At 38.8% G+C, this 27,156-nt stretch overlaps 1 protein-coding gene across 3 annotated transcripts; it reads left to right on the forward strand.

Annotated features, from left to right (window-relative positions):
* Nucleotides 1-1,445: 1,445 nt before the first annotated feature.
* On the forward strand, nt 1,446-27,156 carry usp53b (ubiquitin specific peptidase 53b). 3 transcript variants are annotated; one of them, XM_026171133.1, is made up of 18 exons: nt 1,446-1,925; nt 2,888-3,077; nt 3,620-3,780; nt 3,889-3,981; nt 4,124-4,258; nt 4,573-4,686; nt 4,913-4,995; nt 8,158-8,263; nt 9,432-9,578; nt 9,879-10,028; nt 10,130-10,298; nt 17,573-17,695; nt 17,836-18,559; nt 20,928-20,989; nt 22,232-22,310; nt 23,080-23,921; nt 24,048-24,134; nt 24,341-27,156. In XM_026171133.1, exons 2-17 carry the CDS (start codon nt 2,984-2,986, stop codon nt 24,122-24,124), a joined length of 3,159 nt encoding a protein of 1,052 aa, XP_026026918.1. In that variant the 5' UTR covers nt 1,446-1,925; nt 2,888-2,983; the 3' UTR covers nt 24,125-24,134; nt 24,341-27,156. The 3 variants fall into 3 exon arrangements, with proteins under 3 accessions (XP_026026918.1, XP_026026917.1, XP_026026919.1); XM_026171132.1 differs by having other exon boundaries at nt 24,048-27,156; XM_026171134.1 differs by having other exon boundaries at nt 23,080-23,900; nt 24,048-27,156.

Below are 27,156 nucleotides of genomic sequence, written 5' to 3' on the forward strand. Positions count from 1 at the left end.
GGAAAAAACTACAAGTATTGCAAAAACGCAACTCCCTCTAATAACCACTCATTGTGGTGGCAATGCTCCAGAGTTAAGAGCTGCAGGAAGGCTGGGTTATAACACCACATGCAGAAAACAGGAAAAGAAAGGAAAATAGGTTCATCCAACTCCAAAAATAACCTTAAGAACATTTAAGATGTGTTTGACAGCACATCTGAGCCGAAATCAGCAAACTAACATTCAGCAGGATAAATTTGAAGCCTATGTTGTTGGGTTTTTTTTTTTTTTTCAGATGTATTTATAAATAACACCTTTTCATGTCTCCCACGGGAGGTTTCAGTGCTAATGCTGGAAAAGACTAACAGCAGAATTTATTTCACTGGAAGAATACACATAATATCTTAAAGGTATTCTCAGATAAGATTGCACAACTCTATCTATATATCTGTTTAGGAGTATGGAGCTAAATATATTCAGGATCACGTGTAAATAGTAGTAATGCCTGATTTGCGTCACAGCATCCAGGGTCAAACTTGAAGGTGTCGATTCTTACAGTGAGTGTTACAGTGAGTCACTGGGATAGTTCTGCGTGTGACTGCCAGCCACAGGACAAAGTGCCTGTTTAATATTCCTGAACAGATTTCATTCTTGGACTCAGGATCAACAAGGACTCCTCAGTGTAACAGCTCATAAACAGTGATTTACTTGTTTTTTCACAGGCTGGCACCACATGCTGTGGATACACAAGCGCACACACACAAACATGTATACACTCACATACACAAATGTAAATATTCAAAGTAGGAAAACAGCATGAGCACTTGGCAAGATTTTAAGTCAGTTTTTTTCTCCTTTAGTTTGCTTTACGGTTAAGCGCCAAAACTTTCTCCTGTGCAGGAAAGATGCACTGTAACCTATGTGGGAAAGACACAACCAATTAGTGGCACTTTTGCTGACTCCAGCTTACATGCACCATCAGTCTCTTTGAGTCTTCCTGTGTACACTTATAACCTGCTCAGCTGGGCAGTTTTTCCCCTGCTAGGCCCTCCATCTGCCCGGATTTTTTTTTAGCGACTGCATGTGCTGTTTACTGCAGCATTACACTCACACAGATAGAGACTGTGGGTTTAAAATTTCTCCAAAGCCTCTTGACAAAATGTTCAATATTGGGCGCAGTTTTCTCCCCTAGCTTATATTTTATAAGAACGGGCACGGAGGCCTTTATCTGGCGTTGCTTGAAAAGACACTTGTGGAATATTTACGCATTTGGGATTTCACTTGGACTCCAAACAAAGACATAAAACGCAGCAAAGACATGCTACTCTTTTTTTTTAATTTATTTGAATGAGAGCCTGTGCTGCACAGCGCAGGCAGGGGTTAGTCCCCACAGTGCTGCATGATTATGAAACCAGTGCAGTCATGTGATGTCTTCTCTCATCATCATCATGACAAGTTGGAAGTCTGACCTTCCGCCAGCACACAGTTTGCCATGCAGGGATTGAAGATTGCAATACAGCAGCAGTGCACTTGAGGCTACACTAGGGGCGGAGTTTGACCTCTCAAGTCTCAAAACATCACTAATCCGCGTCGGACATTCTGGCACAGGCCATCATCGGCCCCGTTTTACAAAAAAAAAAAAAAAAGGCGGGGGGACTAATTCCAGTGAAATAACACTGTCCTGCGTTGAGTGCGCTATCAAGCAGGGAAGCAGGGGCTCGGGCTGCCGCTCGTGTGCGTGTCGGAGGGGTTGGGAATGCTGCACAGAGAGTGCGTTACGTGGACCTATCTGCAGTCATTTCTGGGCAGTTTTATTTGCAGGATTCACCGACCAATCGTGGATTGTTTTTTTTTTTGTTTGTTTTTGTTTTGCGTTGACAGCTGGACCGCTCTGCGCCTTCAGCGGAGAGGAGAGACAACTATCCGATATCCGACTCCTCTTTAAGGTGAGTGTAGAAGAGCGCTTGTTTTCCCACTGCATGAATGCAAGTTGCGGCATATTTATAATACAGTGGCAGACCGGGAGCTGCTCCCATATACAGTAAAATCTACAGCGTAAGGCTGTGTAACACTGGCAACGTGTCTCCTACTGTGGGAACGTCGAAGCTTTATTTATTTATTTATTTATTGGGGTGGTGGGTGTAGGGTCGGTAGGTTGTTATCGCAGGGAAACACAGGACCAAGGATCAGGTCAACAAATCCCGTTCAATAAAGGAGGACGTATGCCCTCTTCATGAACCCGACAGCAAAGATGGGCGCTTATGTACACGTATAGGCCTATACAGGCATCACATGGTGTCAGAGAGGGTTGCAATAAACACATGTGGCCACTGAAACGTTAGAATATATGATGACACTGTTGATGTTACCAACATTGACTTCAGGATGAAATTAATGTCCTGAAATCAACGTTGTTTCAGCATGTATTTCATATTGGCTATGTCACTTTTACAATAGCATTTACCAATAATATACTATTTAAAATAATAACTTATTCGCCTGTGTATAGACATGCAAATGAGGGATCTTGCACAAGTCACGATTCATTTATTTGTGTTTTGATTTTTTTTTATGCATGTATGGATGTAGCTTTAAAATTAAATGTTATGTCTTTTTAAAATGTACAACCACGGAGTTATTTACTACTTTCCTTCTGTAGCCATTCATTGTAATTTCATACTATATTCATAAGAAATTAAGCTATTCCAGAGACATGAAAGGAGTAAAGTCGGATCATATAAGTAAGATACAAGAAAGTGTCTTTGGATTGTTGTTTATTTTATCTTATATCTGTATTTTATTTCGTGTTTAAGATTAAAAACAATCATAGTTTTTGAGAATTCCATAATAAAATATTTTCTCAGTATTTAAAATATTACACCTTTTTCCCCCCCTCCTCGGTCCTCAGACTTTGTCCAGTAGCATTCAATGTTGGGCAGCACATGGCTGAGGCTGCCTTGTGGCTGACAATGCTTTCCACAAACCGCTCAGGAGGTGCGTGGGGATGAAATGGTTGGAGCCCATGGCCAGACCAACTCACTATCTCCCTCATCCCAACATGTCCAACTGCAGCAAGTCTCCCCCCAACTCTGGAGAAGGTAGTTCACAGGATTCATCTGGCGTCTGACCAAATCAGTCATTTGCATTAGTGATGTAATGAACACTGTATCCAAGATCAACAGAATTTTCAAGCAGGGCCTCCATTACAGTATGCAATAAATATTATTGCTATAGGTATACTGGAGTTTAGCTGCAACTGCATTTAAATGGACAGAAATCTGGGTGGTGGTGTGTTTTGAGTTGACACTAGTTGTTTCTTTTTCAAAGTTTCATTTATAACACCACCACCAAAAAATACAATAAAATAAAATATCTATTATAATATACTATATTTAAACCTACTGAGCACCAACTATAAGTACATGGGACAAAGGCAGATGAACAAAGTATAAGGAGATAAGAATGTGTATGGTGCTAAATTGATCTAGTATTTTGTTAATTACTGATTACCTATTAAAAAGTATGGTTTAGAGTTGCATCATTACTTGGTAATAAGAACAAAAAGTAAGTCAAAAGTTGATTTGTGTAGAGAGAATAACTTTGGGAAGTTCTAATTTAAAAAGTTATTCTTTTCCTTTAGCTGCAGGCAATAATTCCATGGCATGGGTGAAGATGTTCAAAAAACCTGGAGGAGGCCTGAAGAAATCCTACCAGCCTGGGAGCATGCTGTCCCTCGCACTCACCAAAGGCCTGCTGAATGAGCCCGGCCAGAATAGCTGCTTCTTAAACAGCGCTGTTCAGGTGTGCACCATGTTTTAAATAGGTTTAGATTTCTGGGTAACTCTAACACTCTTTTTTAGATTATGTCCTTGTGTGAACACATGTGTGTGGTTGATTGGACCCCCACAGGTGCTTTGGCAGCTGGACATTTTCAGGAGAAGTCTGAGGCAGCTCTCAGGTCACTTTTGTCTCGGTGATGCCTGCATTTTTTGCGCTTTAAAGGTACATTTAGTGTTAATTCATTAAGTCATTCTTCTTTTTTTAAAATTAGTTTTGTCCAGGATTAAATTCTTGTCTGATCATACATGCAATATCTGCATCGCAAACTAATAATTAATTATGCAACTAATTATGTCTTTTTCAGAGTATATTCAGCCAGTTTCAGCAGAGCAGAGAGCGGGTGCTTCCCTCCGACAGCTTGCGTAACGCCCTTGCTGAAACTTTTAAGGATGAGCAACGCTTCCAGCTTGGGCTGATGGATGATGCTGCTGAGTGCTTTGTATGTTGACACCGTGCCTTTTGCTTTACAATCAAAAATAATCTTCAGCTCGCCTTTCCACACTAACTGAGTGTTACAGAGTATTACTGTGTTACTGAAGAAAAGAAAGAAGAAATAGGAACATTAAAAGACTGTACAAATGTTGGTACATGATCACCATAGTTACGTTTTTGAGGAGTATTAAATACACGCTTACGTGAAGTGTTACTCAGTGGTTCTCATTTACTGCGTCAACTTTTGTGTTTACAATTACGCACCTGTGCTGTGTTCTTTGTTTTGATCGTTGCCTCTGTATCTCCTCTCACACATAATAGGAGAACATCTTGGAGCGAATTCATTTACACATACTTTCAGACACGGCGACTGATTCATGCTCATCCAAATCCTGCATCACCCATCAGAAGTTTGCAATGATGCTTTATGAACAAGTGAGTAATCTTGTAAAAAACCACTATGTGTTATTAAAAAAAAAACTACACAATAGCGTTGTCTTGTGCAAAAGAAGGGCATAATTTTAAGTTGGTCAGTTTTTTCAATTAATAAATTGAAATAATAAAAAGAGTCATATAGCTGGTTGCTTGTTAGAAATATGCATCTAACACGCTAGACTGTAAACTTGAAACAGTAGAATAATGCACAGCCTTTGTTTTGCAGTTCGTGTGTCGCTGTTGTGGTGCATCTTCAGACCCACACCCATTCACAGAATTAGTACATTATGTCTCCACTACTGCTTTATGGTAAGTACTCGATTGATAAAAAATATTGATATTGGTTGATTAAAAATTAAAAAAATCAGGCCAAAGCAGTAAACCCAATTTAAATGTCAAAATACTACCAATGCTAAAATAACTATGGTGGTTACTAGTTTTAATCAAGTCATCACATTACAAATCCAAGGCTGGTTATTATCAGCAGGTCTATTGTGGTTTATTGTAGTCACAATTTTTAGTTCAAATATGTGCAAGATTGTTTCTGACTTTTTTCACCTGCACCTGACAAAAAAGAAATTCCAGCGTATTATTATCCTTCAGTGGGCTGGTTTCAGTCATTATGCAAATGTACTGTTTATAAGATTGTGGAAACCTGCAGTCAGCTGAGACTGAAGAAGTCACTTGGATGAGTGACAAAACGTTTCTCCCACAAAACGCTATGTCCAGATGAACAGAATCAACTTTTGGAGATCCAGCGTATTATCTCTAAATTGAAACGTATTTTTTTTCATATGTTTTCAATATTTTGAATTAGTGAGTCTCAGACCTAACCATAATTTCAAATTATTAAGTTGAAATTTAAAGACAATAACCAAAAAGTTTGACTTTGACAGCCAAAAAGAAGCATTTCAGTGGCAGAAACAAACTTCCATCAATTTTTCACACAATCTTAATGATGTGAGAAATCAATAATAGTGTCTTTGCTAGAGTTGGATGTCTCAAAACTGGTCTTGAGACCGGTCTCGAGACCACTTTAACGTGGTCTTGGACTGGTCTTGTCTTGGTCTTGACGTACTTTGGTCTCGGTCTTGTGTTGGTCTCTCGGGAGATTTGGAGTCAACAGTATCCATGACACACAACGTAACGTTTGATAACGTGTCACGCGCAAAAGTATCAGCTCTAAGAGCCGTGCTTAGAGAGTGCTTTGTAGTGAATCAGAAGAGTCGACTCCCATTGAGCAAGAGCCGGCTCCTCACTTAATTTCCTTTCGCTGCTCAGCTCTCACACAGTGGCTCAGCTATGCTCCAAGACTAGACTAGACTAGACTTGGCTGTAGCTCAGGTGGCAGAGCAGGTCAGCCACTAATCAGAAGGTCGGTGGTTCGATCCCAGGCTGCCTCCTGGCTGCATGCCAAATATCCTTGGGCAAGATACTAACCCCATGTTTGCCTACTGGTGGTGGTCAGAGGGCCCGATGGCGCCAGTGTCCGGCAACCTCGCCTCTGTCAGTGCGCCCCAGGGCAGCTGTGGCTACAATGTAGCTTGCCATTGCCTGTGTGTGAATGGGTGAATGACTGAATGTAGTGTAAAGCGCTTTGGGGTCCTTAGGGACTGAGTAAAGCGCTATACAAATGCAGGCCATTTACCATTTGGCTTCATTTATTTCCAAGCTAGCGTTATTAAATTGAAATTAATAGATTATAAATGTTTTTGTGCTTTTAAATCATTATGGAACAAAACGTGATGGATAGAAGACATATAGCAATAAAGGTTGAACAGCTTTGCTCACTCATATTGCCACATTAATTTTAAAAGATAGTGAGGTGAAAAGCTGAACGGCTTAAAATTGTTATTTATTAAAGTAATAGTTGTTTAGAAAATGAATTTGCTTCTTTTCCACCAATGGGGGAATAAGTGCATAAAAACGTATAGATATCGACATCTGCATTAACTTGATATTAGCTAAATTTCAAACATTGCCCAAGAATTTTTACAATCAGTTTATCCCTGTTTGAAATTTTCTGTGTTAATCTTTTTGTTTCTTAAGAACCCCAAAATGGATGCTAAATAACACCTTGCTAATTATATACACCTAGTGAATGAATATATACACCTAGTGGCCACAACTCTAATGCTGGCCACTACAAACTGTTGTACCATAAAGATAAAAAATGTTTAGTAGTGACTGATCTTGTCTAAAATCAGTACTAATATACTAATGATAACAAAACTGAATATGTCTTGATCCATATTTGCTTTACTCACTTTCAGAGGTTGGTGAAGCTCCCATTTCAACAACATTAAATATTAAACAGTTATCATAACTGTTAACTTAACCAACGTACACATTAATGTTAGCTGTTTAACTATTAGCAATCCCCCAATAACCACTAAGGCAGCAGCTAGCGGCTGTGGTTAAAGATAAAACAGCAATATTCATGTGGGAGCGAGGAAGCGAACCTTATCAGTCCTGCCTATGTTTATTATTAATAGGCAACCTTAATTATCAGGATAACACTAAAAACGAATTTGACAAAAAATCACAATTTGAAACTGAGAGAAGTCTACATCAGTTACATAGAAACATTGGCAGCCTACCTTACAAAGCCCCCCTGATCAGCAGTATATAGTGCCGTCACCTGAAGCACAGCACTACTTCAGACAATTTAAAAATATGTTTTTTCCTTTTTTGCACTACCAACGAAAGTCTTAAAATATCTGTAATTTTTATCCTCATATACTTTTGTCCTGTTTCAGACAACCTAAGAATAGTGTTGTCATTGATTAATTTTGTATTTCTTTTTAATGGTAAAAAAGTGGTATCCAGTATTTTGCTGGCTATTGCTATGAAGTTTGAAATTCCAATATCGTAACGACCTCAACATTTTCCAGTCCAGTCCAGTGTCACCTACTATGGTTGCTATTGTGATTTCCTTTGTATATTTAACCTTCACTTTGTGTGTTAAAAAACAAAACACCTTCATAAACAGTTTAATGGAAAGATATTTTTACATTCTCTTTCTACTCTATGTAAGTATGAGATGTGTGTACATTCATGCAGGATTTGTGAATTTTTGAATTGTTTGCAGAGTCAATTACTCTTTCAGAGATGTATTAGATGCTTTGTTACCTGCTAAATAATTGCACAGTTTGCAAAGTTTTTTAATGGAAAAGTGTTTTTATATTTCTTTAAAGGTGTCCAGCGGGGATTTTTAGCTGTAGTCTGTTATTATTATTGGATTTTATCAGTAGGTGTTTCCTGGGCTTTGCACACTCTACCTTACAAAGACAAAAAATAATAAAAATGCACAACCTCAATAATAAATAGCATAAATTATTATTATTATCTGCTTAAATTTATATCAGATTTATTGTTTGGATCATATTTTCTGATTCACACTTTTTTTTAATGTTACACATCGAATGGGAACAAAATATTAGTTGATGCATTTTCTGTTTTTGTACCCAGCCAACAGGTTGATCGCATGTTGGGGAAGAGCGAGCGGCTAAGGTCAGACATGTTTGGAGAGTTGCTGCAGGCAGCAAACAACACAGGTGACCTCCGAAGCTGCCCGGTATGTTCCATATTTGCTGTCACTTTTCCTTTTCCTCTGGTAATATTTCTTAGAAAATCGGTGGCTCACTACCTTTTCCCTGTTTTGCTATTTAGTAAGAACATCTGTCTGAATTTAACCTTTAGCAAATGCTGATTTGTTTGACGCAGCTATAAATGAATAATTTAGGCATTCAGTTTAACAGTTAGTATGATACTTTAAAATGGACACAAAAATGACTGTTGCAACTGTGCAGAGTACACTCTGTGCTTTCTGCTGCGACACTGCACTTGAAGCGACCGGAAGGAGACGATGCCAGACTAGTGTTAGGATATAAATAGCGGTAAGGGCTTATCCACTGTTTTTCTCTCATCTGTATTTGCTACCGCTGTCTTCTTTTCAGTGTGCATCAGTTAAGGCACAGTGCTGTGTTCCCTTAAACCCGTACTCTTCCCATGCTCTCTGGCTGCTTTATGCCTTTGCAATATTCTGATGATGATATTTAAGTCACTTTAATTTCCTTTCAGTTTATTTCATCTTTTTGTTTATACCTCAAAAAGACACAACCTATGACTCTGACATTTGGGGAAATTTGCTTAAAAGAAGTTAGTAAGAAAAGTTCACGTTTGCTTTTTTTAAATCTGTGTTTCCAACAGTGAGATTGGTTCAGTGAGAGTTATATAAGCAGAACAGCTAGCCTCAATCAAATTGTAAAACAATTCAAAACTTTCAACCACATTGTAAGTGTTTTATTTACACACGGTCATTTCATTGTTTTATTGTGCGTCTTGTTTATTCATTGTTGTCTTGTTTATTTAATGCCTTTATTACTTTGAGTGAAGAACTTTGCCATTTTCCTTACCAGTGTCTGCTTCTTTGTTTTTATTGGTTGTTGTTTTAAAGTATTTTGCAAATTCGGTAAAGTGTTTTATAAACAACTTTATCACTAAAAAACTAATTACAAAACATCCAACAGAGTGGGTTTTTCTCAGAGTTAGAAAAGACAGCATATTTGCCTAAACTAGTAGCCCATTAGAAAGGCACATTTCCCATTACTGCATAACTTAAAGGCAAACATAATTTTTTTTTTCAAATAGAAAGATTATATAGTTTTACTGGACTTTACTGGACAATTAAAAATTGCTATGCCCAGTTGTTTTTATCCTTAAATGCATTATTTGTTATGCAGAGTAACTGTGGTCAGAGCATCAAGATCCGTCGCGTCCTAATGAACTGTCCAGAGATTGTGACGATTGGATTTGTATGGGACGCCGAGCAGTCTGATCTTACAGATGATGTTATTAAGTCCCTTAGCCCCCGTTTGAACCTGTGTGGGGTAAGACCAAGTGAAAGGCTGAATTGAGTCACCAGTAACCTGATAACAAATGGAATTCCATTAGATTATTATAGATAAAAAACATTGTACTTTTTGCACTTTTGTTCAGTGTGTTAAAAGACTTGTTACAAATGTACATATCGAAAGATATTTGTCAATTTTATCATTTAATATCATATATATGAAGGTCAGCATGCTGTAATCTTTAAACTGGCCACGGAAGTCACACAAATAACTGATATTTTCATAGGATTTAGAATCTGGCACAAAACCATCAAACTTCAATTTGATCTCTTTCAGCTTTTCAACCGAGTCACTGATGAAAATGCTAAACGGAGTGAGCTACATCTGGTGGGGATGATCTGTTTTGCGAGTAAACATTACTCAGCTTTTGCCTATCACACCAAATCTTCAAAGTGGATGTTTTTCGACGATGCTACTGTGAAAGAGGTTAGGATGTCTGCCATTAATCCGCCTTACCCCTTTTCAAAAGTGTATTACCTACTACTGTGTTACATGCTCTAACTCAGTTATTTTCACCTTTTTTTCAGATTGGGTCCAAATGGAAAGATGTTGCTTCTAAATGTATTAGAGGACATTTCCAGCCGCTTCTTTTATTTTACACCAACCCCGAGGGAAGTCCTGTATCTAATGAAGATGCACCAAGGCAGACCACCATGTGTCCCCGCTACAAAGCCCAAGTAAACGGTGACATGAACGGTAAGACAGCCTTCCACTTATTATAACTTCTCAAAAAACAAAACAAAACACCCAGCTCACCCCTGCAGGCGGTTTATGCTTCAAGCTCGGGTCCTCTACCAGAGGCCTGGGAGCTTGAGGGTCCTGCGCAGTATCTTAGCTGTTCCCAGGACTGTGCTCTTCTGGACAGAGATCTCCGATGTTGTTCCCGGGATCTGCTGGAGCCACTCGCCTAGCTTGGGAGTCACCGCACCTAGTGCTCCGATTACCACGGGGACCACCGTTACCTTCACCCTCCACATCTTCTCGAGCTCTTCTCTGAGCCCTTGGTATTTCTCCAGCTTCTCGTGTTCCTTCTTCCTGATATTGCTGTCATTCGGAACCGCTACATCGATCACTACGGCCGTCTTCTTCTGTTTGTCTACCACCACTATGTCCGGTTGGTTAGCCACCACCATTTTGTCCGTCTGTATCTGGAAGTCCCACAAGATCTTAGCTCGGTCATTCTCCACCACCCTTGGGGGCATCTCCCATTTTGACCTCGGGACTTCCAGGCCATACTCGGCACAGATGTTCCTGTACACTATGCCGGTCACTTGGTTATGGCGTTCCATGTATGCCTTGCCTGCTAGCATCTTGCACCCTGATGTTATGTGGTGGATTGTCTCTGGGGCATCTTTACACAGCCTGCACCTGGGGTCTTGCTTGGTGTGATAGACCCCAGCCTCAATGGATCTTGTACTCAGAGCTTGTTCTTGTGCTGCCATGATTAGTGCCTCTGTGCTGTCTTTCAGTCCAGCTTTGTCCAGCCACTGGTAGGATTTCTGGATATCAGCCACCTTCTCTATCTGCCGGTGGTACATACCGTGCAGGGGCCTGTCCTTCCATGATGGTTCCTCGTCTCCCTCCTCTTTCTTGGGTTTTTGCTGCCTGAGGTATTCACTGAGCACTCAGTCAGTTGGGGCCATCATAAGCTGATCTACAATACGGCAGCAGTCTATAAGTTGAACAGCCACAAGGAGCAGTACCCTCCATGGAGAAGGAGGCTAGAGGGCAAGATCAAAGTAGTACGGAGGGAGGTTAGCCAACTAACTGAGTTGGAGAAAGGTGCGACAAAGAAGGTGCATAAAAAATACAGCAAGCTGTCCATACCTGAGGCCTTGGAAACTGCCAAGCAAAGACTCACAGCCTTGGCCAGCCGCTTGAGGAGGTACACCAGAGAGATAGAAGGCAGGAGAATAAACCAGCTTTTCTCCACAGAACCAGCAAAGGTGTACTCTCAGTGGCAAGGGAACAATAAGAGAACAGCACCACCAAGGCTGGAGAAGGAGCAATACTGGAAGAGCATATGGGAGAAGGACGCAACCCATAACGGCAATGCTCAGTGGCTAGTGGATCTGAGGGCAGACCATAGCAACCTCCCTGAACAGGGTCCAGTAACCATCACAGTGGCAGACATCCAAGCAAGGGTCTCTAGTATGAAGAGTTGGACCAGGCCACAACATGGTTCACGCCTACTGGCTGAAGAAGCTGACTGCACTCCACGAGCGTCTGGCAGCACAAATGAACCAGCTGCTAGTTGACGAGAGAGAATGGCTAACCGAAGGTCGGACGGTCCTGATCCCCAAGGACCCCAAGAAGGGACCGGCCCCCTCCAACTACCGACCAATAACCTGCCTCAGTACTACATGGAAGCTCCTGTCAGGCATCATATCGGCTAAGATGAACAGGCACATGGGTCAATACATGAGCGGGACACAGAAAGGAATTGGCAAGAATACCAGAGGCGCAAAACAGTTACAAGTACCTGGGGATCCCGCAGGCGAATGGGAACCATGAAGAGGCAGCTAGGAAAGCTGCAACCACCAAGTACCTGCAGAGGGTCAGGCAAGTCCTGTGGAGTCAGCTGAACTGTAAGAACAAGATCCGGGCTATCAACACGTACGCCCTCCCCGTTATCAGGTACCCAGCTGGTATAATAAGTTGGCCAAAGGAGGAGATAGAAGCCACTGACATAAAGACAAGAAAGCTCCTTACCATGTATGGAGGGTTTCACCCCAAGTCCAGCACCCTGAGGCTGTACGCTAAGCGGAAGGAAGGGGGCCGGGGACTGGTGAGTGTCAGCACCACAGTCCAGGATGAGACAAAAGATAACTTCTCATATATATATATATATATATGCGTATATTTAATATATACACACATATATATAAAGGCGATAATCCACAATATATATCAGGTGTGATGTCTTTTTACTGTGAACTATATTTTCCCACTCTAAACATGTTCAACTCTGCCTCAGAAATGCTTGTATTTATGGTTTGAATAGTATAGACCTACTTTCTGTTCATTCCTTCATTTTTCTACATCAAGATCGTTTGGTTATACATTAATGCCAAAAATCAGTTATCCTGCATTTACTAACTTGAGAAAGTAAATAATGTATTAATGATTATTGGATTGTTGGCAAATACTGTCAATAAATCCATGAGATTAAATAATGGCCTACCCCGAGTCAGATTAGGGATAATCTACAGTTAAGTCCTGATTACTACCTGTAATTATTCAAAGCATTAAATGTTTATGTTTTACTTCCTCAAGTGCAAAACTGCTGTTTACATAAAAAGACAAATAAAAGAAAATTCACAGTGAGCAGCACTTCTGTGGGACAAATTGCCCTGTTGATATCAGAGGTCAGAGGACTGTTTCAAGCTAACAGGAAGACATTAGTCGATGAAATAATCACAAATTTCATCCAAGGCAGAAAAGTATCTAAAAATCTAAGAACAGGAGCTCAAGGGTTCAGTTTGCGCAGGCTCACCAAAATTGGACATTTTGCCTGATCTAACGAGTCTTGATTTTGGCTGCAACATTCAGATGGTAGGCTCAGAATTTGATGTAAATGACATGAAAGCAGTGAACCATCATTGTGGTGGTGTAATAGTGTAGGGGATATTATGTGGCACACTTTTTGGACCCCTTAGCACCAAATGTACCCATCACTGTACCCATCCTCTTATGGCTACCTCCGCTACATTCCATGTCCCAAAGCTCAAATCACTGAAAACTGGCTTCTTGAACAGTAAATTAAGTTCACTATACTCAAATGGCCTCCACAGTCACCAGATCTCAATCTAGTAAAGCACAGGAGATTCATGATAAATGACCATAAAACTTTTTGTGACTTCAGATTGGACATACAAACTTTCCAAAAAGGAATGGTGGTTTTACTGAAACACTAGTGTGAAAAGAATGAGGTAATATTAGGCAGCTAATATCTGGATGAGTCTTAACTGATTCTTCACACTATAAAATGGGGTATGTGAAATTTCACACATGTGCGCACACATTCACAAACTCAAATGTTCTCTCATATAGCATAGAGTGAAGTTAATTCCCACTCACACAGGAGACAACAATTCATGGCTCTGACTTCTGATTGTGTAAAGATGCCTCCATATCAACTCTATCTGATTAATGTAATAAGTGCCTAATACATGCTGTGGAGTGGGATGCACAGTTTTTTTTGTATAAACAAGAGGAGAAAGAATAGAAAAATTGTGGGATCCTGACACTTGATGTGATCTGTGTATATTTTAGCATCTTGTATTTTATCAGTGATATTCAAATGCCAGTGTGAGGCTATTTTTTTAAAGTAAGGTAACACATATGTAACTCTATAATAGTGGACCCTGGATTATTTAAAAAAAAACAATGATTCATGTTATTACGTTTACAAATGCCTTAACTACGGTAACTGCAGTAGCTTGCTAACAGACAGCTAACATTAGCGTTCTAAAAGCTACCTGGACATACAGCAAGGAGTAAAATAATCCTCTGACATAGTAATACATAATAATTTTAGCCAGCTAAAGGAATTTTGTTTCTTTGAATTTTGCTTTAGTTACATAATGTTGGGCTCAGTGTTCTTTTCAGAGTAAGATGCAGTGTGCTCTCTCTGTTAGCTTAGATTAAAAAAGTACTGTGTGTTTTTTACTGTGTGCGTATGATTTATCTAAGCAAACCTTACACTTACACAATGAGTTTTGTGCAACAATAGGGTTTAGTGTCCACCAGGCTGCAATCACAGAGATTATCCTTGGCTTGTCCGGGAACTTAAAGTGAAATGAAGCTGCGACATAAGAGAGCATGATAGGGATCAGAATGCTGATCCATTCCAATTTGTCTAGTAATTTCTTTTCCAAAAAGCCCAGTCTGTTTCAGCATTTGAATTGTCTTTGTGAAAGTATCATCAGGTAAAATTTAACAGTATGACAATAGTATGACAGTGGTGATTTCAGTCAATCACAAATTACAGTTATGGTTTCCGTCAGGGTGATGCCGTTAAACCTCAGGCGGAAAGATTGTCCTCTATGTGCTGGCTTGAACTTGACATGAGGATGATGCCTCTGTTGCACACAGATTACCACCCACGCCTTGCTCCCTAATCCCCGCTCCTGTGGCCAAACGCACTCATGCCCCTGCTCCACAGTTCTCACTCCTCCCCTGGACATTTCTGACATTTGCCTCCATTAATTTCTAAGCTTGGGGTTTTGGCAATGGCACCTTTCCTGTTTAGATGGATTGTTTTGCTTTAATGTGGAGCCCAGATACTTTGGCATGGGACAGGATTTTTGTTTTTATGACATTCAAAGTAAGTCGTTGATGCATTTGCTTCACACTCAGATGGCTCAGTTTTTTATTTATTATCCTTTCATTGAATGTAATCATATTTTGCCTGTTGTCCTGTTAATTTGATGTGCAGTTTTTAGGAGTGAGTTTTCAGTCCTGTACAGTACTTTATGCTCATTCAAACTAAAGCAGCAAACCAAGAAATGTTTTGTGGTTTAATGCTTTCGTTACAAATTTGCTCTATCATTTCAAGACACAAGATAAAATTTGCTTTATTAAATTAAACAGCACTTTGCTGCATATACTGTTTAGTATGCTTGGAACAGTCGATGTCCTTCAATGCCAACATTGGGCTGCATGAACAGTATATGACAGTTTACTCACTGCTCTTACTCACCACTTTTGTAACATCCAGCTTTGCATACACACAGCATTATGCAATATTTCACCTCATGTTTCAGATAATCCTCACAATATTTCCTTCACTGCCATATAAATATTTGTAGTGTAATAATTGTATTATGTTTTAATGTAGATCTTATAATAAAAGGCAAGGCAAGGCAAGTTTATTTGTATAGCACTATTCAACAACAAGGTGGTTCAAAGTGCTTTACAGAGACATTAGAAACAAAAACAAATAAAAAGTATGATTTAAAATTGATTAAAACAAGCAAACAAACAAACAAACTAAATAACAAACAAACAAACAAACAAACAAAACAGTATGTAAAATCAAAACAGATAAAATCAGAGCAATAGATAAAATCAGTAGTTAAAATGTAAGTTTTGAAGTTTAAGCTTAAAAGTGTGGATTTGGTGCTTTATTCAAATGCAGCTGAGAATAGGTGAGTCTTCAACCTGGATTTAAATAAACTGAGTGTTTCAGCTGATCTGAGGCTTTCTGGGAGTTTGTTCCAGATATAAGGAGCATAAAAGCTGAATGCAGCTTCTCCGTTTTTACTTTTTAAAAAGTAAAAATGAAACCTCTGCTTAAAGCGCAGTACACATACAAAGAAAGAGACAGTGCTGCAAAAAGCAAAGTAACTAAGAGAAGAGCTGAGTTACAAAAGTAAAAGACAGTGGAAGGTGATCATGCTCATTAAAAAGCCAGATGTTCACAGTTCACATCAGCACTGTTTCTCACAGTGACCCGTTTGCTACAAAAGGCAAAGAAACACCACAGGGTGGGCAGCCATGGCAGCAATTGTGTATTTTACCAAAGTTAATGATGCAGCATATGTTCCTTGTTTTGTCTCTTTCCCCGTTGGCAAGAAGCAACGGCAGAATGGTGCATCTACTGTGTACTTTATATGGACTATGATTTAATAATGAAAGTAGCCCTTCTAACATTTTCTCATGCAATACCGTTTACTTGATTCATAACTAATTCTTATAAGTATATGGCACAGGAAAAAATGCAAAAGGAGTCACTCTAAGAGTAAATCATAGCCCATGGATGAATTTACAGCCACTAATTTTGCAAACAGATTAACACTGCTGTCTTATCATGAGATTCAGGGTGTAACAAGACCACAAGGCAACCAGTTTTTGCTTAACCAGAGAAAGTTTCCAATTGCTGTTGAATAAGTGTTTGCACAGGATTTCACATCTTATGGATCAAAAAATGATATTGAGGTTTTGTGAGATTCATGACTGCTAACTACGTCATGTTGACTTGTCTGCCCACTTTGGACATGTGACAGTCATGATGACGATCATAGATTAAGTGAATAGCCCAGAGGGCTAAATCATGCAGGCCTAAAAACTGGTCCTAGCAACCATGTGTATTTCCTGAGTAATTGGCAAAAACCTCTTTAAGATTGCTTTGGTTACCCATAGTTTGCATTGAGCACACTGACACACCGGCAGATGTTCCCCGGCTACTCTTCGAGCTGTATTGAAACATTTGCTTTCAAAATCAATGTTGCATCTTCTGGAACATGTAGACTGCAGTAGATTAGTAGATTGTGAGTGCTTGCAGACAATGCAGACATTTTCCACAGGCGACTGTAGCCATTTGGTAACAATCAAACCACTGACAAGCAGCACTCTCTTGCGACCAGTTTCACCTAGTAATAGCCGACAAAATCCAGAAACCACTTGCTAACCAGTTCCGGGATTTACACTTTTCTCCCGCTGTCGGTGGTTGTTTTACAACCAATATGGACGTTCGATCAATGTGACCATGATGTCAAATGAGAAACATCTGTAGTCACTGGCCACTGGCTACATCCCCAGCGTCCTGGCAGAAATAAAAAGATAGAGTACATTACTCAAAGTTAGAATGCACATTTGAGTGTGTGCTCTTATTGTCTCTTTGCCAAAATATTTGTGATGCTGGAGAGTTGTGGTTACGTCATACATAATGTTGGTCAAAAGCACAATAATGTCTTTTGTATAGACTGTAGTCTTGAGTTAAAATATATACAAATCTTTAGAGTTTTTCATTTTACTTGTTATTTCTTTCTTTCTTTCTTTTCTTAAATTTGGGCCATGGGAACTAACCCTGCTAAAGGTAGTTTATGGCTCAAAGTAAATATTTAGTACTCATTTAGTTGTTCGAGAGCCAGAAATATTCCAAATTCTTTGTCAAAAACAGTATAATTTCTGTGTTGTAGAGAAACCACAGTCCTGTCATTTGATTAATTTATTTTCCCCAACAGTAAAACATCCTCTTGGCAGTCCTAACAAATTTCAGGAAACTTTCATGGAGAATTTGCAGAGGCCAGGTGAAACATCAAAAAAAGACAGAGGTCATCGAAGAACTGAACCATCACAAAACAAAGGTAGAGGGCTGTGTGCATATAGCACATGTTCTCTAGTTATAAGGGTAGCAGTGTAAATCTGGGAGGAGAAAGACAAATTTGCAGACTGCATGGGCTCTACATGCGATATTCTGCAAATAATCTGTGTTCACTGTTCTTAGATATGACGCATGCAAGACCTTCATCTCCACCAGAGAATGGTCCAGGGCCTCCTGTGGAAAAATCAAAAAGCTATCCACGTAATGAGAAGCCGTCAAACCATTCAAGCAGAGGATCTCAGGAGCCACATGGACAGTCCTTTAGTGCACAGAGTGGTGGACATAGTCGGAAAACTAATAATTTCCCAGGTCACAATGACCAGGATGGCACCCATGACCAATGGGAAAAAGGTGGGAGTGGAGGAAGTCGCAATAAGTCTAAGTGTACTTGGAGACCTATTCGGGAGGTGTTAAATGTGGACACGGTATTGAATGAACTAGAGCAGCGGCGTCAGCAGCAACATGACAGCCCGCGGTGTAGTAAGCCTCCATCACACGAGAGGGTGCACCCAGAACAAAACCGAGATCGCGAGCGGGAATATGTCCGAACCAGAGAGGATCGGAAACAGAAATGTTTAATGACAATTTATGAGGACGAGCAGCGGCTTGAGACTGAGAGCCACAGCTCTGTAGAGTCAGAAAGCCGAGCAAATTACCAGAGGGGCAGCAAACTAAAGGGGGGCCCAAAGACTCTTCTACGTAGTGATACCTGGACCATTCAAAGGACAGAGTCTGGCTATGAGAGCAGTGATAGACTCAGCAGTGGCTCCACCAATCCTGATTCTCCTGGGGTCGATGGCTTTGCTGTTAAAGACCAGAGATCAACAGCGGAGGTACCGCTGCAAAGGTAAGACTCAGCTGATGACTATGACAGATACTGTCATTTTAATTTTACCTGCGGCAAATCGCCAGCATGCTGTGTTCATAAATAGTTTATTTAATAGGCAACATCATAAGATCTCTAGAAATAGAGTAAGATTTAAGTGAATCTTTTGTTATGAATTTTCTCATTAAAATAGTACATGTGACAAAAGGACATTTTGATGACCCAGAACACTTTGGCCCAGAAATCACATTTTCAGATATCTTTTTCTAAAAGCACCAATAAGCCTGTGTTAACAATGACAAAAAATAGTTTTGTATATGTTCAAAATGTATTTTAAGGCCTATCTTTTCCTGGAAAACCAAAAGAGGTTTATGACTCATCCTGCACTGTGAAATGTGTACTATGTGTGAATCTAAGAAGACAATTTCTTCTTGATTCAGCTCGTTACCATGGCATTAATACACTATGGATAAAAACCTTCATTAATAAACATGTTGAGAATATGTCAAGTTCTTGTCAATGACAATAACTAGCATTTCTATTTGCGTTACAATGTAAACAGAAAAAAACAAACAAACTTGTGTTGTCCATCTTTTTAGCTTATGTGTTTTAAAAATGCTGCTCTGCACATTTTAGTTTCATAGTCACGCGCACTCTTGTTTTCCTTTTGCGACTATGGTTATTTTAAGAGAGCTGGATATATTCTGCCACTTGCTAATTTTTTCCACTTATCCACTGGTCACGTTTTGTGTTGTGGACAAAAAAGCTTTTTCTCCATAGACTGAGATGGACTCCGCTCACTGCAGTGTACCTGGACTGAGTCCAGCTGGAGTAGGTCTGGCTAAATCCATTTGGATCCACAGTGAGCGCCATAATTATAAAAGGGACACCTTAAAAACCTTTGATAGGACACAGGATATTTTTCCATTATTTTTTTATTCTCTGACATTTTATATTTATAAAAGTTTCCCAGAAGCTAAAAAAGGGAGGTTTATTTTAATACTCTATTCCCATGTACACTTTAAAGGGTGAGTGTGTGGAGGACGCCAGCAGCAGACACAGAAATGCACATATATCTACAATACATAAGCAGACCTGGAAGCTATAAAACAGTTTTGGCTGTATATTTAACAAGGAATTATTAATCACTGAAAGCCATATTTGAGTGGTTTTCAGTCTAAATCTTGTTCAGATGGCACTTTTCATTACTCAGTATGTTTTGATTGGTTGTTTTGTGTGTGTGTGGAGAAGCAGTCACACTGTGAGAATTTGGTCCTAAATTTGTTTGTGTTCACCAAGGCTCCAAATCACCCATCAGTTAATGACTTTATTTGACATGAATATTGATTGTTTAAAGGTCACATTCAACCCAAAATTGAATGGTTAAAAAGGACTTTAAAGTTTAAAAAGAAATGCATGTGTAAATGCTCTCTAAATTTGCAGTCTGTACACGGAGATATTAAAATATGAACGTGCCTCATGCAAGTAAAAGCAAACTATTAAAGTACTTGTATTTAAGTATGTAATTATATTGAGTAAAAGGTATTTAAGGTAGGAAATCATCTGTTTTTTGTAAATTAATATTATGAAAAATTTAATAAAATTTCTCCATAATTGTTCAATTTGCAGTTTGTAAGTCTTTGTCAGTGAGTATGGTTTATAAACAGAGAGTACCGATACACACAGGTACATTTTAGAGAGGATTCATAATATAATAAGCACCTTTAGGAATAATAATTATTTAATAAAAACTGCATTTTTTTACAGCCTATTGAGTACTGCATTTAGTCACTATCATATTACAAAGGTATCCTTGAAATATCATGAATGTTATTGATGATGGTACTCATCAAAGCATTATTTTTGTAATGGTCTGAAGGAATGTAGCAATTAATAATCAGTTTTAACTTGGTAATAACGATAGATATTTTCAGTGGTTGGTTATTTACCTTAGATGTCTTTTGAAAATAAAAATACTTTAAATGAAAGAGTACCATGGACTACTACTGTTTTCAGCCTTTTTATGCACATTTTTGTCATTTTGTTGAACAATATATGGTATAGCTAGAGAACTACATGAAAGTTTGAATGTAATGTAAGAATTAAAAGCAATCATACGTTTTTACAGGCTCAACAATATATTGGGTCAACTAGACAAGATTCAAAACAACTGTTATACAGTCAATTCCATCTAAAGTCAATTCTAGTCATTAGAGTCTCAGTAGACCTTGAATATGTCTTTGGTGCTGCCATACTACTGGTATTATCTGGATTGATGTGCAGTATTTATTGCCAGAAAAAGAGTAAAAGTTTGATGCTTCAGGGTTTTTTTTATGCTGGCTCTGTATTAAACTTGGAAACACACTCAGTTGCTGTCTTTTATTTTCAGCCAGCAGCACCAAAAAGGAGGCGATGCAAAATCTAGTATAATGTCCTCACCTCCACACAATGGTAAGTTCCACGATTTTATAGGCTTCCTGAGGTTTTCGTGGCACAGTAAAATAATTAGCTGGTAATAAATGTAGTGTGTGAAGTAACCACAGCGCAGTGCGTAATTGTAACCTGCTATTAGTAATTTTCAGTTTTTGGTAAAATGTTAACATGCATGTACTTGTATGTAACAGCCTTATTCTATGTAACAAGTCCACTTTATATAACAGGTATGCATGGAAACATACGTTGTGGGTGGATGTAATTATCCCTCCACAAACAAAGTCATATCTGCTTTAAAAACACGATGTGGATGTTTTAAATGTAGATTTTGCCATAAAAGAAGCAAAAAAAGGATAACATGTAAAAAAAAAAAAATTAAAGTAATATAATGTGACGTTTGAAACAGGACTTTGGTCTCAGTTATATGTTTTAAAATATTTGCAATACTTACATGAAAAGATTTACAAGGAAAAAAGAAACTTAGATTAGATCTTTCAAAAGTTCATCTTTCTTTCTTTCTTTCTTTCTTTAACCGAATTTCCCAGAGGAACCCACCCGAGGGATTAATAAAGTTCTATCTTCTTCAACCTGTCTTGTATAGGCTATGTTGAGTTTGGACTGGCTTATTTAACCTCTTCACCCAGTCAGTCCTGCACAGGCATTAATCTGATGATAATCCCACAAAGCTTGTTCAGATAGCACAGCTGGACGTGGCTGCCGGCATTGTCATAAATATCTTTCTGTTGCATGCTGTACTTAGGAGTGTGCTGCACTCAATACTTAATCAAGGCTATGTGCATTCAGAGCCAGTGTTTCCAACCAACAGCTAGAGCTTTTATCCTTGCATGGACCTCTCCAGGGCAACAGCGAAGAAAAAAATAACACATCTATTTTTAAAGGGAAGGAATTCAGCACCACACTGCCTCTTGCTGCGCTGGTGCATGGAGGGAGCTTGCTGACTGATTCATCCAGCTGTGTGAAAGTCTTGTGAGATTAACTTGCTGCTGCTGCCACCTTGTGTCCTGAGAGGGCAACAGCCTTGATGTCAGACAGATGATTTTCTCCCAGCTGCCTTCTTAGTTTAGACTTTTGATTAGCCTGTGATTTTCCATGTCTTACTATTTGTTTTGCTCTTCTTGTGTAATAATAGTAATAATAAACCTTATAAAAAGATGGATTTATCTTTTTTGGATGTTTCCTGTTTTATTCAGTTTACTGCTTTGTTTTGATCCTGTTTTTTTGTTTTGTTTTGTTTTATAGGCAAACATCAACCCAAACCTCAGGGAAAGAACCATGATCAAGTTTCACATTCACATCAAAAGAGCAGTCCATGTTCGAGGTTGTTTCTTGTTGTTTCTCTTGAATTACATAAAAATGGCTTTAGTTTTTAAAAAATAGTTCAAGTTGATGGACTTAATCCACCTGTATATATAGGGATGACTTGCACTGTGGTTATAGTGTGTAATGGGTCATATTGGATAAATTAACAAATCGCATAATTAGTATAAACTGAGAACACAGGCAGAGAGCTAAATGAAATGGAAGAGGAGACCTAAAGGATGGAGCCAGAAAGTCAACACTGTGATTCTAAAACTCAGTTTACCTCTGGAAACTTGTTATGTTCCTACAATCAATGCCCTCCACATCAAAAATAGATGTGTGCATAACTACTAGAAGAGATTTTTGTAGCACTGCTGTCATGGAAACTTTAGTTTCTCCTCCCCAAACTTCAGCTGACAAAAAAAGCAAACCAGACCAGATGCTGAGCTTCCTTCCTGAACATTTCTGGACATTTCATTCATTGAAAATCAGTGATACCTGAGAAAAAGTACAGTTGTATAATATATCTTTAAAAAAATACATGTGACATGTCAGAGTAGTTTGGATTACGGTGATTAGGCCAGCCAGCAAGTTGTAGATCTTGGATGTTTGAAAAGTTGTCGGAAACTTGCGCTGCTTCAGTTTGCACCCCAAAATGTGTTGTTTTGCATAAATCCAAGTTATTACACTGAAATGTAATATAGCAATAATATATAGCAAAATGCTTTAAGACAATATACATGAATTTTAAGTTTTTACATCTTAATTAATTTCCTCTTTTTCTGTAGACGGAAATCAAAGTACACGTCTAGTACCTCCAGAAAAGCAGGGTCTTCTGAGAGGATCTCGTCTGGCTCGGACAGCAGGCAGAGTGAGCAGCAGGAGATGACAAACTGTAGAGGGCACACTGGAGAAAGTACAAACCTGAGGCACATTACAAAAACCAGCAGCTCAGAATGGAACAGCTCTGATGATCTTGCTCTCTCTGAGCCAGAGGATAGAGAAAGCACTTACCTCTCCAGTAACAGTGAGGCCACAGCCTCTGATTCTCAGTGTCCCCATATAAGCCTGCCATACCACCCTCCCAGCAATGTGACGGCAGAACCTCTTCAACTGAACAGCCAGCGTCAGCTTGGTACAACAGGGTTGCCTCACCTTCGACCCAGCCAACGGACTCCTCACCAAGGGGAAACAGGCCACCCAGTGTTTCGTCCCAGGATGCTCCAAGAACCTTTTCCATCAAGTCCTCGTCTTTCGTCTACATCTTACGTCAGTCCTCACAGAAAGCCCGACATGTCGGGCCTCCGAACCTTCTCAGATGCAAGCTCCAAGTCAGGGTCTGACCCAGAAAGGAGTACCCCATCATCGTGTGAAAGCGAGGAAAGAGCAGCTGGATGCAGGATGGAACAGGCAGTGCCTGCTCAAGAGGTTTCTCTGACAACATACTTCAATGTGGATAACTGCATGACGGAAACATACCGTCTCAAGTACCACAACCAGAGGCCTCTTGTCCTCTCTGCCACGGTGCCACGGACAACGGTTGCAAGTGAGCGGAGAGATAACAGTGATACACATTCACAAGATGTGCCAAAAGCCAGACCGGAAACAAGTAAGCCTCCAAACAAAACCAGTAAGTTACTGGAAAGGACAAAATGACAATATCGTATTGTTTTCTTTGTTGCTGTGTCAGTGACACGTGACTGTTGTAAAAACAAGGGTTTTTTTTTAAAGGAAACTCTTTTTTTTTCCTTCACAGGCCATAATAGCAATAAACCCACTGCAAAATGGAACCCAGTGACAGCCAAAGGACTGGATGAACGTGGTTTTTTATGAGTGTAACTTGGTAAGTTTTGTTTACATGGATGGGCAGTATTAACTGGATGCCAAAGAGTTTACAGAATGGAAATATGTCAGGAAGCCACGGCATCTCCAAACCGAGACGAACTTATTTATGCAAGCCTGTCACATAAATAAAACCTATTTCTAAATGCTGTTGTGTATGACTTGACGGATTATCAACGTTCACGTGTATCTTCATTTGTTTTGTAGCGTTGCTGCACGAAGATTTCGTTTCAACAAAACCCTGTTTTCAGTTTGCACTAAGAAGTTTTTTTAGGGTTAGATCGTTCTTTTTTATCACCGTATGTCTGTTTTAAAATATTTGTATTTTAGTGCACATATTTTATTTGTGCACTAGTGCTGCAGAAATTAAACTATACAAATATATTTAGGGTAAGGCAAAAGAGATTAAGGTGAATCACAGATGATGTGCTGTGGTCTGTATGGTAAAAGAATTGAGTGTGATCACAAATAAGAGCATGCTATCATGAAAAGATATGCTAAAGATACATTATCTGATTATGATGTCATTCTACACAACATAATAACATCAAAGGTTGGCCTCATCGATAGCAGGTTAAAGGCAGTTAATCTAATTACCCCTGTCAAAGGAGTAAGATCGGAAAAGTATTCATGATTTCTGAGCACCTTACGAGTTTTATGCACATTTTGGAGGCTTTAGGTCACCAGAGGACAGACGCTGTAACAGTGAGTCTTATTTATTTACTGAGGTGTTCTAAGTGTTATCAGTTATCAGTTATTTTACAACATTATTCTGTTAATGAATGACTGTGGGCTGCCCCATACCAGTCAGTCTTTTGATGTAAAAAAAAGAAAAAGATGATCGATTGTTCATTTACTTGAGAAAACCACCCCCAGTAAAGGTCAATTTTATGTCATCCTTGAAAAAAAATGTGTAACTTGTTTTATTGGTTGGTTTTATTGGCAATGTCACAGGGCAGCCTTCAGGCTATTTAGTAACCGCCATACACAGTCGTGCAACCTTTTTGTGTTTTCTTGTCTTCAGTGCTGATTCTTGTAACCTTTTTTTTGTAATTCCCAGTGATGTCAAAACCATTTTTCCCCAGTCTTCCTCTTAAAGTAGGCAGATTTAAATGCAGGTCTGTATTTCCAGGTATTTTCATAATAATGCCAATGTAATTGATATAACTGACATAACTATTAACCATACTACTTAACATAACACACAAGTATCCTTGTTCATAGTAAGACTAATATTCTGAAACCTGCATGTGGCCTTTACAGAGTCATACTAGCTGTTTGTACAGCCTGAGCATGAGCATGATAATCCTGGACTGACTCCAGCAAACATAACATTCTGTTTGATTTTATTCAATTGTAATAAAACAAAGTCATCAAATAGCAATTTGTAACCTTTTAAACACTTGAATGTTCTCTTGCTCACACTAGAATACATAATATTATGTTATGCTTACATTTTTGAATCTAAATGTATAATGCAAACAATGTGTTGGAAAACAAACTGTCAGAGGCATACTATGCATTCACTTTAAAAAATAATTACTTTAAGAGCAGGTTTTGGTGTTTTTAGATCCTTTTTTTTATATGCACATTTTTCAAATCTCAATATATATATTTTTTTTTCAACTCACTAGATTGCCAAGTCTCTTTATAACCATCATGCCATATACACATATTTTTTTCACCTTACATTTTTATCACATCAACCTTTGTCCAGGTATTTACTCCTACTGAACACATTTAGCTGTGTATGTATGCCGTGTTTGACCCGACAGACATTTGAAATTTGTGTTGGTCATTTCGTTTTTTTGGGTGTTTCTACTTGTATTTGTCATGGTTTACTTACACTGTTTAAATATAAGAAAAACAAGACTTGGACTTCACAGGCAGTCCAGTCTATCGCTCACTGATACAGTACACGATGATATACACTAGACTGCCTTTAAACAACTTGATTGTGCTGTAGTAATTATAAATCCATGCTATTTTTTGAAGACTTCCTATATATTTAATGGAAAAAGTAACTAAATAACTAAATTACCGATAAACTGAAGCTCAGTCCACGAATAATAACCAGGTTACCTTAACGTTGATTCACATGTGAAGTGTTTTTTCTTCATAATGATTGTGGGTTTGTTTTTTTTTCCTTCATCTTAAAAAACTCTTCTCTTTTCCTCACAAGTTTAATTTTACATTCTGAACATTGTGTCTTCAGTTGTATCAACAGTGCCTTGACACTTTCAGTGAATTCATTTTTTGTTGTTGTTTTGTTCTTTGTTGGTGAACCACATTTAGAGAATAAAAATGATGAATGAAGGGAAATAGACGATGTTGCGATTAAATTTGGAGCAGGCAATGCTACCGGTGACGTATTTGACACTCCTGTATGTGAAAATGTTATTTATAGGTTGGATTGGGGTTCTTAGTGGCTCCTTCAGGCTTCGATGTAACAATCACAGCTGCAGGCAGCAAACTCAGCAGTTCAAAAACTATTCCCTCTGTTAAACTAACAGTACTTAATCCAATTGTGCAAATACGATTATGTCTTGCATTCACAGTTTGTAGTCTTCAGTTAAAGTTTGAATTTGCTCTCGAGGCCTGCTTGATGAGACTGGTTTTCTCCTGTGTCACTTAAAGTCACAGTTGGCATTGCATCGATCTGTTTCTTTTATTTCGGGCTACCCGTACAGTGGAGCAACCTAATTACGCTGTAAAACCACAAAACAAAAGAAAGCTTTCTGCATGATCTTATCATGTCACTGATCTTATCAGTTATAAGAAGTTATAAGATGACGATGCCTGATAAGTAGCCTCGGGATGCCTCCCTGAATCCTGCCGTCTGCTTGGTTTTGGTCCTGTGCATTTGGTCTGCTGAGTTGATTTATTGACATTACAGTAAATGCTTCATGTCAGTTTAAAGAAACATGTGAAACCTGTCTACACTTTATATTTTTGTAGATAATATATATTTATTTTTATTCATTGTTGAATAAAGTTTCAATTATTGTATCACTACTAAATTA

Source organism: Astatotilapia calliptera, chromosome 6 (assembly GCF_900246225.1).
Source record: "Astatotilapia calliptera chromosome 6, fAstCal1.2, whole genome shotgun sequence".
Lineage (NCBI taxonomy): Eukaryota > Metazoa > Chordata > Actinopteri > Cichliformes > Cichlidae > Astatotilapia > Astatotilapia calliptera.